Genomic DNA, 16,490 nt, shown 5'->3' on the forward strand with positions numbered 1-16,490 from the left:
AAAGTCTGTAGGGTCCCCCAAGTTGCCCTTCCTTTTTTTCTTTGTACTGATGAAGAAACACAAAGTGCCTTGACTGCTTTGTGTCTGGGCCAACTGTATGTATTTTCTTGCTTGCTTGAACCCAAGCTGGGGCCCTGAACATTTCCAGGCACTGATAAACTTATATAATTGTTGCTTGAAACACTAAAAGATCAAACATGTTGCTAAACACATGAAAACTAGCCCCAGCCCTAAACCAAATTCCTTCAATCCCCATATGAGCTCCATAAACTAACCTCCTCTTTGCAGACATATCTAGATCTCTTTTCTCACTATGTTTCAAGGACTGTTGTAGCACTCTGTATGCAAGTTCCTTTAGTAAACCATTTGGACTGATCACCCTGGTGCTTAGTGCTTCTTTCTTTGGAATCTCAATGGGCCTCATCTTGGGATGGTTTGAGAAAGTCCCTTGTGGTAACTCTCCTGCTACCATTTTTAGGATGTCTCCAGCTGTGGGTTAGTTCAGATGGAACACAGTCAAAACAAAAACTGTTCAAATCTTTGATGCAAAGGCTTCCATATGAGCAGATGGTGAAAAATAAAAATGATTCCAGTCTGCAGAATAGTTTATATTAAAGAGTAGAGACCAAATTCAGGCTTCTTTGTTTCAAATCACAAATCTGCCTCTCACTGGCAGGGTGTGCATGGTCAAATTACTTAAATTGGTCTTCATCTCCTTATCTGCAGAGTGGGAGTAGGATGAAGTAACCACTAAGCTTCAGTGAAGAATGAATGTAATAGTGCAGGTACATGTTTGGCACAATTCTGGGCACTTAGTAAATGCTTGATAAATATGATTTGCCTTCAACTTTTATCATCTATTAGAGCATATGCTTATGCTTTTAGACAGTTATTTTCAATGTGACCAAGTACACTGGAAACAATATCTTTCACAGAGTTCGTTGCTGAGGCTGACAATTATTACTGTCAGTTTGTTTGATGCTTTCTGGTTTGACAATATTTCTTTTTATCACTATCCTTATAACTTCACCCAGGCATTTGTTTATCTCATACAGAACTAGTGCAACTGATTTTTGCTAGTCCTTTCTCTCACTCTAAATAACTTATCAACCCTACATTTTACTACCTAATTAGTCATCTTATAACTTTGTGTGTATTTGAGAACTTGCTTGCTAGAAACTTTGACGTTGTCCCCATCTGCAAATTAAAGCCTTAACACCTCAGCCTGACATTGAATCCTCTGTGATCTACTCCCCTTTTGCCTTTCTGAACTCTTGTATCAGTACCATTCAGTGCCCTCCATACTGGCCAGTTGACGCTGCATGTGACAAACTCATTCTTATTTCTATGCCTTGACACATACCCTACTCGTGGAATGTTTTGGTTCTGTAAACTACTAAGCCATAACCACCCTCCTATTAGAACCTCAACAAATCCCCCCCTAGAAACTTACTTTGCTTTCCTCCACCATGGTAAGATTCCCATGAGCAGCATTTTTATTTCGCTAGTGCTGCTAATTACTTTCATTAACCTGAGGAGCCCACATCTTGATTCCAAAACATTCACGCTTCTTTCTATCATCCATAACCCTTTCGCATATAACAGCCCCTCAAGAAATATTTTGCTGTTGAAAAAACAAATGAGCGAGAAACACCCGGTGGCTTTTCCTTATCAGTAACTTTCATTTACCTAAGGCAGTGGCAGCGTTTAGAAAGAGTGGCAGGAAGAATCATGAGTTTTCATTCTTTCGCTGACATTAGTTTTGTTTCTGTTAACATAGAAATTACCAAAGCTCGCAGAATTTTGGTTTGCATAGTTCAGCAGGTGGCCCAGGTTACAGAGCAGTAGGGTTCTGCATTCATTCATTTGAAATAAACTAATTCATGGTTTTGTACTTTCCTTTCAAAAATATCAGTTGGGTTCCTCCCATGTGCTGTGCCATTCAGTGTGCCAGTTGTTGGAGATACAAAGGTATACATGATATAACTGTCCCAGGATTTCAGAATATGATGGAGTCAAGGGACTCAAACATTTCTCTGGCGTTGGCATTCTCTGGAACAGCATTAGGGTCTTCCAAACCTAGCCTCAGAGTGACTGTGACATAACTGATTAACCTCGTGGGTGGGAGATGCTATGAGCACTTATTGGAAAGAAGGAGCCATTCCAGTTTCCAGCTGTGGATCCCCAGCATCACCACGCAATCTTCCTCCGAAGCAGAACAAAAGCATAGTTAGTTCTCTGCCCCTACCTTCTCCAAATCGATGCCTGCAGATGGCAGACTCCCAAGGGAGGTGTTCAGATCTGCATTCAGGAGGATAGCCCACTTTTGGTTCTTTCCGTTTCATCTGAATAGTCCTCCACCCACTGCTAGCAAACTGTCTTTTCTGATGTTAGAAGGGAAACACACAGATTTTATCTGCACACCTAACATCCTGTCACTATCAACAACTGAAGGGCCAGTAAGAACAACTAAAAGGACAGGTCTTGCACACTCTTGCATGCTTTCTGGTTTGACAATATTTCTTTTTATCACTATCCTTATAATTTCACCCAGGCATTTGTTTATCTCATACAGAACTAGTGCAACTGATTTTTCCTAGTTCTTTCTCTCACTCTAAATAACTTATCAATCCTACATTTTTCTACCTAATTAGTCATCTTATAACTTGAAGGCAAATCTTGAAAGCAAACCTGCAGGAGTGTGGCAGGAAGGAGAGCATTTCACCTCTTTCTGAAGCTCGGAGTAACAGATCCCTGCCTCCAGGCTACCTCCCTGAGCCTCAGGCACAAAGGACAATGTTGTAAAAGCCTGTGTATGTTCCACTCTACCTAAACCCCCACTCTGGTCAGCTCCCTTGGGCTTGACATTCCCTTTGTCTTCCTGAGAACTCCCTTTTCTGGCCTATACACCAAGGGGACTTCTCCTTTCTAAAACTATGAAATTCAGACAAAGTAGGAAGTCAGGGTTACTGGACCAGGGACAGCAGCTTTTCCCCAAGAGGCCACAGGATGGACATGCAGTGACTGGAAGTTACATCTCTGAGTTACTGCTCCTTGATGGAATATTTAATGGTCCTGCCCAGGAAATGTCAGGGCATCAGCTCAGCCTCCAGGCAGAAACAGACTCTTCTTGCCAAGAGTGCTTTTAGTTCCACTTCTACCCCCAGAGCAAGCATGACAAACTGATCAAGGCAGATAGAATGCTGCTGCCAGAGCAATTATGGGCTTCTGGGGCCCAGGACAGAATGAGGCAGAAAGGCAACATGACACTGGCATTTCCATTAACAAAGTCAGATGGCGTCTGGCAGAACTGAATCAGGGGAAACATGGTCTTTCAGAAGAATTAAGTGACGAAGACAATATTTAGAGACTGCATTTTGGGAACTTGCAGACTGAGACTTAGCAGTAGGTGTTCTGAAGTAGTAAGGGCCCTGAAGGGAGAAAATGATGGGATTGATGTTCTAGAGTAGATAGCAACAGCCTATGTGACCCCTGAAAGAGGATCCAGAGGCTATCCCCATGGGATTCATACTGAGAAAGGATTATCATCAGCCTAAAGATGAGGAGGCCAAGATGGATGTTAAAAACTCACCAATTTTTAGATACAAGAGCATTGGTAGTACCAATGGTATTCCATGACCACTAGGGACTATGTGTTTGGACATTCTCAGAAAAGTTATTGATCATTTTCATAAAGTCCTAAGCTAAAGAACAACTCTTGAGCTACACAGATAGAACTGTTAAAGACATGTCTAATGCCCAACACTAGTGCCTGTATTAGACCAAAAATGCTCATTTAGACTACGAATATAATTCTATCAGATATGCTTCAGGTTACTTGTGTGCATGCAGTAGTTTGGAAAAATGCCTTCATGAATTATAATATGCAAAACTGAAGGAGAATGAGAATGAAGGTGACACTTAGAAACACATGGTTGGACTACTCAGCAATTTATTAATCTCCATTTTATTTGTCCCACCCAAGAAATCCACCACCAAATATCAACATAAAATGCATAGCCAATCTTTTCATTTTTGTTACTTTAACACACAGTTTTTAATTTTCAGTTGAACAAATTCTTAATGAGCTACAGAGTGACGTGTGTTGAAATTAGAAAAAAGTAAAATAATACTATATAACCAAAACAAACCCAGTGTTACATATGTGAAATAATGCAATTAAGAGCACAATTAAAAAATTATTCATTCAGTTAAACACAAAAGACATGCAGGGTCTCAAACAAAGAGTATTTGGGCTTCTGTGTCAATGTCATAGGATAGTAAAGAGTTTTTTCTATTTCTGGATAAATAATTCATTTTTATTGATTGGCAAAACTACTTTAAGGATAAATATGGACCAGAAAGGCCTACAGTGTTTTTGCCCAATTTTATCTATAGCCAAAGCACAAAACGACTTTGAACTGGTCATTAATATAGTAGGCAGTTCATTCGATAACATTCTGTCTGTGCAGAGCAGGGTGAAATGAACAAGCAAGATGGTCAGAAACACCTCAGATGCCGCTAAACTTAAGCTCCCAAGATATTGCTTCAATAAACATGACTATTGCGAATTGGTTACTTTTATTGCATCTCAGAAAGTCTTAGTTTAAATCTGCTTTCATCCTAAATTATCATGTGCATATTACCTTCAGAGAGGTCATTACATTTAAGCTGTCAAAGTTGTTGCTTATAATAGTACATAAAGTAAAGGATTCTTTTCCCCCAAGTTGCTATGAAACTAAAGCCATAATCAAAATGGAAAACGGGGCATCTGGAAATCTTTCTCTGGAAGTTTTAATTTACATTTAATCATCCAACTTTCCCAAGAAAATTTTGTTTTAAGTCTCAATTATTAGGTACTAAATTGGGCATAACATATGTCTACTTCTGTTTTCAGGGACTTGTTAGTCACGGATATGGAGGAGAAACTATTATGCTATCATTTATATCTAAGGAAATTTTCTTTGGAGGGACCATACCACATGAGAAAAATTTGCAAAATCAACAAGACAGTTGCTGAAGTTCTCATATTTATATCCCTATGGACACAGTGTATACTAACATGTAAGAATAGAGCGTTATAATGGCATAAGATTTGGCAAGCAATGGAACGTGATTTTTATAGTAGTTTAAAATTAATTTTATGTTTAAATATTCAGGAAGGAGGAAAGTTCTGTTTAACTGAGAGCACGGGCTAACATCTCTGACTTACTCCTTTGCTTTATTAATAAACACTCCACTACAAATCTGGTGTTAAAAGCCCAGGTCAAGGAAATCCCTTAGTAGAAGCTCAACTCCCAGTGAATACCACAGAGAGGTTCAGGAAATTTACACAGATGGGAACCTGATGTGACATACCTAAGGTTGGCCTGAGTCTGCATAAGCTGGGCTGTCAGAATAGAAAAACAAGATATCTACAGGCTTTTAACTATTGATACGACTATTCAATGGGGGCTTTAAATGTTTAAAGAAGTGTCACAGACCTCCAACACCAAATAACCAGAATAAAAATAACCATCCTTCTTGAAAATGCCAAGGAGATAAACTTTGGAACTGGAAATATTTCATTTGAAATGAAAACCTAGGAACTGCTCTGCTAATATTAAGTAGCTTTTGTACATGTTCTAAATTGAAGAAACATTTAGACGTAATTGTTAGAAATCTGAGCCTTTTTGAAAGATAATTTTCTTCTTGAGGGCTTTCCTTTCCTACAGTTGGGAACAGGCACCATCATGACTACCAGATACATAAAAGTGACGATCCCAAATATACACATTCCATTGCTCAAACTAGGAATGTGTGAATTTCTCATGTGGTTCCACCTTAAGAAATACGAGAAAGTCATTTAACTCTCCAAGGCCTGAGATGTGAAAGCCTATCCAGCAACATGGGCAAGAAGAGTCTAGCCTTCAGTTGACTCTAAAAAAGGTCATGTAATTTTAAAAAACCAAGTTTACCTGTATTCAGGCACATACTATGCACACGTGTGACCTCCATAAAGAAGGAAAGATGTATTTGCCACAGTTTGGGTAAATTCCAAATACAGGGAAACTTTATCTTACTACAATAATCCTTGGCCAACACTCTGCTGCAATCTATAATTTTAAACACAGTCACACGTTAGCAGTAAAAGAGGAAAGGAGTGGCATCAACAAATGGTATTAACCAACCAATACTGAAGATGGGCCAAAAGAGGCATTTTTGTTAACACTTTCTTCTCCATGGTAATAAAAGTAATTTAGCAAAGGTGGTCCTCTTCTTTCAGATCACATAAATAACTTACTTCCCATGTACCTGACACGCTACATTCAGTTATTAGAGGTGAGATTATTCAGCTAATTATATATCTGTCTTGAATGACGTAAAATACATATTAATATATTTTTAAAGTTTATATAATTTTTGCTTTTACACAGGAGGCCAGCCAGCATTTGAAATGTGTATCTCATTATTAACTGACAAATTAAATCAAAATTTCCAAGAAATCTGGATGTCATGGTGGCTAAAAGTTCAGAATACGGGGTGTAATAAACCTTATTTTAAAGCCAGTGAGACTTTGAGCAAGATTCTTACCCTGTTTAACCCTCAGCTTCTTTGTCTATGGAATGATGTTTATCCTATAGGGTTAGATGGAGGATTGAATAAGATAATAGTTAGTATTTAACACAGAGCTGGCACGTGAGGGCAAGGATCACTACTTGTTTTGTTACATGGTGTATCCTAAGAACCTAGAACAGTGCCTGGAACATCATAGTTGTTTAACAAATAGCTGTTAAATATATGAAGGTGTGGTTACCCAGATTGGCTCCAATATTGAGAAGAATTTCACCTATCAACAGTCAGGAGAATGGCTGAATTTCTGTTTCTCAGCTTGCAAACAATATTACAAAATCATGCTTAAAATATGTGTAGTTCATCCTTTTGCCTTCAACACGACTTCACCAAACCACCAAGACAAGTGTTTCATTCTATCCTTAATATTTTCCTCAGGAGGGCTGCTCAGTCTTCTAGAATCAAAAAACTCTCCCCTCCTCTATGAAAGCTAAATGCTTCTGCAACTACCCCTCTCAGACCCTTCCCTACCTCTGGCACCTTCTTATTTGTTGTCCCTTTAGACTACTCTGTATCGTCTCCATTTTTCTCCAACCTACCAAACTCATACTGAATATCAATCCATGGAGTTTGTTTCCACAAACGAGTGGGGACTGGTAGATGCCATAATGCAGCCAGCAGCCGTGAAGCATCTCATCTCATCTCAGAATAAAACTTAAGGTCAGCCCCACAGCCCATCTATTGCCTGCAGATGGGATTCTGGTCAGATTGAATTCCATTTGGAGACAGTTCTCTCAATTAACATTATTTTATTTTAGAGTGTCCAGAAATGGATTCTATCTTGTCTGTTAGGGGGAAAATATTCCCATGAAAGATGACTAGTGTTTTAAACTATTCTTTATTTTGCTTTAACAGAATATATGTTCTCGTTCATGTGAATTGGTTAAAAATGCCAAAAAGGTATTTAAAATTTTACTTCTTCTCTTTCTTTCTCTTTGAGATGTCTAAGATAGTGTTAGGAACCTCATTCAAAACATTTTTAACTACAATTGGTTTTTACTAGCATCCAAGTTTTCTTTCCTAATTAAAACCAAAACGCCAAAACAAAAACTCTCAAACTGCTATTGTTATTAGTCCTGGCTTATTTGTTTAGTGGTAAAATGGAAAATACTAACGTTGAACATATCATAATGATATGGGAAAAGAGTCATAAAGAAAGAAATGGAATTTTCATATAAACAAAAACAGTAACATCTCAGGTGGCAGAAATTTTCCTACTTTACTTAAAAAGAATCTTTAAAATAATATAAAATTATGTTCTTTTTAACTGAAATATTTCTGACTTTACAAACAGAAAAAAGGAATACTTGATTCCTAAATATACAATAGGCAGGCTGTCTTGGCAAAAAATAGGCCCACAAAAGAAAGTACAGATTTCATTCAAATTCAGATTCTGGTGCCTGCTTTGCCAGTCTAAAGAACTATTTACAATGAAACTGAAAGAGGCTGTCTATTCTGCAATGAGTTCACAAGAGAATGGTGGATATCATCAGGAAAAGTCTCAGATCTTATTCCACTCATTCTGCCACTATGCAGAAATCTGTAGCTATGGGAACCACAATTTCTAGGACAGAAATGAACATTTGATACCAAAATTTAAGAATGTTTTGGAGAATAGAAAGACTAAAGGAATAATGTTGCTGGAAATTAAAATTCATAATTTTGACTAAACCTCTGTAAAATTTATTAGTAAATCTATACTTGGGATAGAGATGAGAGATAGGAGAGAGATATTTTTGGTTCACAGAAGAAGAGGAAAGGGCATTAGTTGGAGTAATTGGCTGTGATGGGCAGTCCTGACTACACTATTTTGGTAGGAAATTGTTAGCAATTAACAGGATACCTAGCCCAGAGGTGGGTGAGATGAGAAGAACACCTTCAAAGAGAAGGTTTAGGAAGCCATTGAAGTCACTTCCTCTGTTGTTACACATTAGGCTTTTCAGCCACTCATTATTTAATTTGAGGAGCATTAATTATTTGGTCTGAAGGCCCAAGTTGTGTACTTAATTGTATATTCACTATTTTAGCTTGAAATTGAAAACCAACTGCCTTTGAAGCTAAAGGTGTCAAGAATGCCAGACTGCAAGAATGGGTGTCTCTGTGTAGCTGTGGAGGCCCTTATTCCCCGTACATAAGAGATTTTTATGGGGAACAAATTTGTTCCATTGATCTTATGTTAAAAGATTTCGAAGGCCGGAAGGCACACTTGTGAATGTGAAGACTGTATTGTCTTTTCTAATACATTTGTAGTTTGCACTCATATAATAAATAATAAATAAACAGAAAGGAACAATGAACAAATTAGCTGAGAAATTTAGTGTTTGAGTTTTTTCTTGACTCAATCAAGAACTATCCAGAAATTTACTTAGAAAGAAACATTTTACTCCAATAATTTTAATTTGTCATAAATTAAAGGGAACAATTTCTATTTTTCACTTTTTATATTTGATGAAAATCTTCAAATTTCTCTAATTAGGAGAAAACCCTTTAGTGGATTATTATTTCATAATTTTTAAAAAAATTTTCATTCTAATTCCAGTCTAACATTTGGCAGGGATACTGGTGGGTTAGTAACCAGGGATGGAACTGCTCCTGCGGGTGGTAAACACCCTCTCCTCCCTCTCAAGGAATGCTTTTCCCTATGTAAATTAACACAAATCGATTTCATTAAAAGAGAAAGGTGAGTTCTTATTAGCAGGATCAAGCAAATATATGATCAGAGGAAGTACTAATCTCTGTGACAAGACATCAAAAGGTACTTAGGTGGATCACCAAATTATCACTCTCATTAAGAAATTTCTGGCATTCCTCTGCAGAAGAAATACCTAAACATAGATGTGTCATGCTGATTAATTTAACTACATAATCGAGAGATTTATTTGTATCTCACTGCTAGTTTTTCTTGTATATAAGCATTTGTTTTATTGGCAGGTTTGAATCAAACTAAATCTTGAACTGCGGTCTACTACAGGAATTCACTCAGGTAGACAGATGCCTTTTTTTGCTCTATGCATCTTGTTTTTATGTCACCATTGATTATTACAGCAGATTAACTCCTAGGATATTCATTGAGTTAAAAATTTTACTGTTTTGTTTAATTATAGTTGGCTTTGAGTTAAGCTGAAAATTTGCCTGGGTTAAAGAGGAGAACTTGTTAACATCTCACTTTGGGTAAAAAGTCATTTTTAACAAAGAGATGGAGGTTACTTGGTAATTGTATAATTTCAAGTTATTTCTGTTCTTGTGGTGTCCAATACTGTATGTTCTAAACTCCAACACGTGGAAAGATGACGTTAGGTCAAGTGGACATTAGATTTTCTAAATGAGATGCTTATGATTCTTGCAAATGTGGCTTTAGGAGCTAAGATATACAGCTGGTAGTTTGGTGATTTCAAAAAATTTTTCTATACAGCTGGTAGTTTGGTGATTAAAAGAAAATTGCTCTCTCCACTAAATTATAAATTTATACTTCTATCTGGAATAACGATGTACCACAGATGTCACTCTTGCAACATCTACACTTAGAGCAGAAAATGATGGCAGCATTTCAATAAAATAGAGATTTTCTTATTCTCTATTTGCCTCAGTCACCTAGATAATTCTGAAAAACAGAGTCATCTAAATTCCCTAATTCCCTTCTTCACTGCCTTTTCTTCTGGGCAGTGCATTCTGTTCAGAAGAACTATTGTAGCCCAGTCTATGGTGCAAAACAGGGAGGAGTTTATTGCCTTCACCTCCTAGGAAGTTTTACACTGAGCTCAGGCAACCCAGCTACTGGGAAGATTTAAATAATTCATCACAAGAAATTTAACATTTCCTGCATAATTAATAATGACCTATTAAATAGATCCTTTTTTCCCCACACCATTATGCTTAAGATTCCACACATATCATACTGTCAATCTTTAGGCTTTCATATGTTTTATGCATCCTTTTACCCAAACCGGTTCTCCTAATACCAACTGGTATTGTACGTGTAAATTTTTTTCTCATCAATCTAAGGTTACATTGTTGTTGAGACAACTCTCATCAATGGCAATGTTTTACAAGTAAAAAGTTACAATGCAATACTATTATGATAATATAGAATAGAAAATGTTTTTTAAAGTCTGTGAATCAGAACTCTATGAATGAGAGAAAGTGAAAACAATACTTATGGCCTACAAAGAGTTTCTGTTAAGGACATTTTGTGAAAGACAGAGAGAGGCAGGTCGTCAGGGGAGAGAAAAAGAGAGGGGGAATGAGACAGAGAGGTATGCTAGACTCTAAGACTATTATGAAGTTCCTTATGAACTCAACTAGGAATGAACACAGTGACTGGAGTTATAAAGTGACCCCAGTGACTTTTATTTAAAATAACGTTATTAAAATAACTCCAGCTACATTGCCATTAACTTTGCTTCATAGTTCAATGTTACAATTCATGAAGTTATATTTTACTCAATGCCAAAAGGTTTTTCAAACTGGCATTTTCCTTTTAATTACCATTGCAAGCTGATAAAAATGTATTTTTATGTTTGTAAGAATAGAGTCATACAGAACTTACACTTCTGTTGTTATTAATATAACTCACTTTGGGATATAGTTTGTGTCTCATTTCCCCAGTGGGTGGTAACTCTTCTTTCACATATGTATTCAGATAGGCCTAACACTCAAAAGTACAGAATTTTCTAACACATTGGAAACCCAAAAGGTGCATATGTGGCATCAGAACTCATTGTAACCTTTATAATGTTAAGAAAACATTTCATTAATAACCAAGGTTGACCTTCAAAATTCAGCAAGTAGCCTGACTATTCAAATTTGATTAGTTTATAATGGACGTTAGCCTAATAAGTTGACAATGAGTACAGCTATCTAGAGATTACAAGGTTGTTTTTTAGCTATGGCAGGAATCATACATTTCTGCCAGGTTAGATCAGGTAAAGAAAGCGTGGAGATTAAATGGGAAAATATTTTATAAAAGTCTTTTGTTTCTATTAAAAAACCAAGTCAGGAGCTCATGTTAGTGTTTTACTTAAAGATAAGGATGATAAGTGCACTTGAAGTATTATGGATAAACAGGACTCTCTTGCATCTCCTGTGTTTATTTGTTAACAAATAGTAGATAATCTCTATGATGGGAAAGACTGAATGACACGTGATAATTCCATTCATTCAACAAGCAAATATTCATTAACTATTAGGTGCTGACCATATAGAAATGACAATGACATGATCCCAAATATATATTGCTTATGTTGATTTGGCGCCCAATATTTTATGTTATTTGTGAGTTAAACACCAAAACTTAGTGAAATTACAGAACTTCTTAAGTGTAAAATAAAGCAGTGTGGTTAGCCAGGATTTTGTCATATAGGCACTATAGGTAGAATAGTGGTTTCAGTAGATTTGTCTTCCTCTAAATTCACTCATGACTTGAACTGGATGGATTTTTTTCTTTGCTGAGCCTCGTCTGACAGCTGCACACGTTTCCTCTGGCTTCTCTCTTTTAATTAAGGGTTTTTTTGCAGGAGCCTTCATTCTCCACATCACAACTGGGTGCCGGGGCCCAGCAGGACTCTGGATTCGGATGATCTTGGTTGAGGCAATGTAAGACATTTTCACTGTTTGCACTACAGCATTCATTAAATTTTTGGCTGCTTGGATCAGGGAGGTGACACTGTCCAACTGTAGGGAAAAAAAAGAAAAGAAAAGAAAAAAGAGCTATTATTCCAGAATGCAATTAAGAATTTAAGAGATTTAATGTTATTGAAGCCAAAGAACACCACTTTGCTTTTACCTCAGAAATGAATGAGTTAATCATTTTATACAACTATGTATAGTTATCTACCTCAATCAATACATCCATTTTTGATCAGTTATCTATTTATCTGATACATCAGTTGATTCACAGTCTATCTTCTAAGATGATATCATAGAGAGATTAATTTCTTTCTCTTGGCTTTCAGTGACATCATGTAAATTCTGCAGGGCCCCAATCCACATAATATCACAAGGCCAGATGGTCACTCTTTTCTTTGTAATGGATCTTTCTATTTCCAGGAGATAATCCTGAGCTCTTTCTGTAAGACAGGATTATCTGCAATAAAACCTATAAATAATTTTATATGAAAACAATTGAAAATTCTCCTCAGGGAATAGTTTAAGATAAATATCATACATACATGTAGGTAAAGACATGCATATATACTAGTCTCTTTCTTGACTATTTCCCAAATAATTGCACCTAAAAGGGTCTCTTTTTTTAACACAGAACTCTTATTTTATCCTATAGTATTTTAAAATAAAATTGGGGCTCTATAATCAAATGAAGTTGAGTTTAAATTTCAGGTCTGTCATTTGGCAAGTAGGAAAAATCATTTAACCACTTTTGCCCTAGTTCTTTCACTATTAAACAGAAAAAAAAAAAGCAAGCATGTCTATTAAAGGAAAAGTAATACGTGTAAATAAACTAGTACAGTTGATTTTTATTAAATATTATTTTCTTTTTTTGCTATGAAGACTGACAAAATTGCTTAATGGTAAAGATGCATTAATGAGATTAAAAAAACATTTTTCCACATGATTCTGTTTTTGTTATATTTTCTGGTTTGGGTACACAAGCAATCTCAAGGAAAAATGAAATGGTATTCCCAGAATCTTACAAAATACCTTATAACTAAGCTAAGCTGAATTTTTTTTTTTTTTTTTTTGAGACAGAGTCTCCCTGTTGTCACCCCGGTTGGAGTGCAATGGCGTGATCTTGGCTCACTGTAACCTCTGCCTCCCAGGCTCCAGCAATTCTCCTGCCTCAGCCTCCTGAGTAGCTGGGATTGCAGGCGCCCACCACCACGCCTGGCTAATTTTTGTATTTTTAGTAGAGATGGGGTTTCATCATGTTAGCCAGGCAGATCTTGAACTCCTGACCTCAGGTGATCCACCCGCCTCAGCCTCCCAAAGAGCTGAGATAACAGACATGAACCACCGCGCCCAGCCAGCTGATTCCTTTTTATACAACCAATGTCTCTTCCATTATTTTAGTTTGGCAGATTGTCATCCACCGCCAACTCATACAGGAAGATGTGCCTCCACTCTCACCCCTCTGTAATGCGTGCTGTCAGGATTGAGACTCACACACTCACTTTGTAGTTACTAAAATCCATCAGCAGCTGCCTAGCCTGAGTCGTCTGCCTTTGCTGTTCGAGGAGTCTCTTCTCACATACCGAATAAATGAGCAGAGGAAAGGAGAAAGCTGAGGTTATGTGCCTGGAGCAGTGGTCTAGCCGGCTGCTTCCTGGGAAAGGAATTTAATTAGCTCTATTATATGCCAAGCCTGAAATCCTTGAAAAGGTAACAGCAAAAAATATGTAATGTGAAAGGCAATAATACTTGGCAACTACACATCTTTAAGTCTTTTTACTTTTTGAAGCCAGAAATGTAAAATCTGTGCATGTGGCAGGAATGACAAATGTTTTACAAACATGAAAAAGGATTTCATGAAGCACTCAAATGTATTTTGGAGGACATTTGGAGCTTCTGAATCTGTATACAACTTAAAAAAATACTAGTCTTTGAATAGAATACCACATTTGTTATTAAATTATTTCACAGACAGATTGCAAGTTAAAATCTGTCTTTTAATAGTTAACAAAAACCTCCTGGACTCCAGTTGATGGGCTAATTATTATAAGGGGTTTCCAATCCCATCACAGAAATAAGCCAGTTTTTCTAAATGGGGAGATAATAGGAGTACTGTTGAGAATCCTTGGTTATGCCACTGCTCAAACATGAAAATATTGGGTTTGTCCCAAGGGTTCTGCACCATCACAAAGTCATTCATGGAAGCAGGTCCCAAGGACCTCCTGTCATTCAGGATTTCACCAATAACTTTGGTTTCACCTAAAACTTGCATTATTCTTTCTTCCTTTTAACTCTGAATTTTGTCTTATATACTGTATTTATCACCTTTTGATTTTTTTTCACGTAAGTGGTATCATCTATCAACCAGCAGTGCAGGGAGGTTGTTGACATTCCATTTATGCCTCAAAGTGTGAAAACTGGCTTGTCTTCTTTCCTCACTGAATCAACAAATCCCTGCCTGTGTTATTGTGATCTTTTATTCTGGCCTCTCCCAAATCCTTTGATTTTTAAAATCCTAAATGGTTATAGTAAAATCTTCCCCACCTGACTCAGGAAAACCACCAGACAAATTATCCCTCTAGTTTTGCAGACGGATAGGACAGTTACTGAAAGAATATAGTTATTTCATGAGGAACTCTTGTAGAACACTGTATGAAGATCTTTGAGGTCTAAGAACTATGTGCATTACGATGCACCTACCAGCTACCAGTTAAATCACAGGCTACACAAGCAATGGGCAAAGTCAAGCCTAGCTAATGGTAGAAAATTGTATTCAAGGCCCAAGCAGTGTCTCAGGCCTACTTGTAGAGAATAACGATGCACAACTTAATGCCTGCAAAAAATTATTAAACATCGTTTCATCCAGGTCTACTTTCATGAAAAATCCTTTAAGGGAAAAATTCAATAGGATCCTCTCTGTAAAAACAAAGGCAAATTTGCATAAGGTAATGCACTACTTTTAGGTCTGTGTTCAATTTATTTGAATAAAATTTTCTGAACTTCCCAAATGTACCTGTACAAGACAAGAATGTTTATTCTAAAGGCCTGGTGGAGCAAAACAACCGACTATAAAACTCAGATCCTTAAACTCTTTTACTATTACAAATCACTTTTATTAACTGAAAATTCTTTCAGTGAAATATAACTTGAAACGTTTACCATAGAGGAGACATTTTTTTCCTAACATCTGGTAACACTCCTCTCTGATCTAGATGAAGTGTTTTTGACCAAGGTATCAATTAGGAACAGTAATGTCATCTAAGTCCCTCGGACCTCCTGGAGTTATGTTTAAATATCTGCATACTGTCACATATAAAGAGCTTCCCTTTCAGAAGAAGGACAATATTTTAAATAACTTTCAAAGAGAATTGTGTCCTAAATTAAAGACCTCTTCCCTATATTAATTTGATGTCTACCATTTGCCATGATAAATAGGAAGATAGCCATTCTTCTGAGGCAGACATCTTGTACTTATTCTCATAACACTGGTATGGTTTCAAAACAACCGAGCCTAGGCCGGGTGTGGTGGCTCACGCCTGTAATTCTAGCACTTAGGGAGGCAGAGGCAGGGGAGTCACTTGAGCTCAGGAGTTTGAGACTAGCCTGGGCAACATAGAGAAATCCTGTCTCTACCAAAATTACAAAAAAAAAAATAATAATAATAATAATTGCCAGACATGGGCGTGGTGGCATGTGCCTGTTGCCTCAGCTACTCGAGAGGCTGAGGAGGGAGGATCACTTGAACCCAGAGGCAAAGGTTGCAGTGAGCCGAGATCACGCCACTGCACCCCAGCCTGGGTGACAGAGTGAGACCCTGCATCAAAAAAATAAAATAAAATAAAAATAAAAATAACAGAACTTGATAGTCTATTAATGTCACAATATGCTACTCAATATTGTATATGCCCAAACATAAATCAATAAGTTCTGCTTCATTTTTTTGTTATCTAGGTGGATAAATGATTATGTTCAATTAACTCTTATGCTAATTATGCAATGTATTTTGCAAACAACCCAAATAATGCCAATTTAAATAGAATCCTGTTAAATATTTTCCTATATAAATCTTAGTTGCTTTATTATAGTGTCTCTTCTGTGCTTTGTGGTATTATATAGGTTTCAGTTTATAATAATGGTACAAATTGGACCAATTCTACAAATGTTTACAGATAAAGGGCTTGTTTTTGAAAACATGTCAATAGTCATTTACTACAAAAAGGTGGGGTTTAGCAACAATAAAATACATTTTCTGTTTC

The 16,490-nt window shown here is 36.8% G+C and overlaps 1 protein-coding gene across 16 annotated transcripts in view; it reads right to left on the bottom strand.

Moving 5' to 3' along the window:
• Positions 1-3,935: 3,935 nt before the first annotated feature.
• LOC105466141 (catenin alpha 3) overlaps positions 3,936-16,490 on the bottom strand; it is a 1,883,635-nt gene continuing 1,871,080 nt past the window's right edge. For all 16 annotated transcript variants that reach the window (XM_071068753.1, XM_071068751.1, XM_071068747.1 and 13 more), the window contains one exon: positions 3,936-12,282. In XM_071068753.1, coding sequence (XP_070924854.1) covers positions 11,995-12,282 — 288 coding nt within the window. In that variant the 3' untranslated portion in view covers positions 3,936-11,994. The remainder of the gene's footprint in view (positions 12,283-16,490) is intronic.

The sequence above is a fragment of the Macaca nemestrina genome, chromosome 9 (assembly GCF_043159975.1).
Source record: "Macaca nemestrina isolate mMacNem1 chromosome 9, mMacNem.hap1, whole genome shotgun sequence".
NCBI classification, from domain to species: domain Eukaryota; kingdom Metazoa; phylum Chordata; class Mammalia; order Primates; family Cercopithecidae; genus Macaca; species Macaca nemestrina.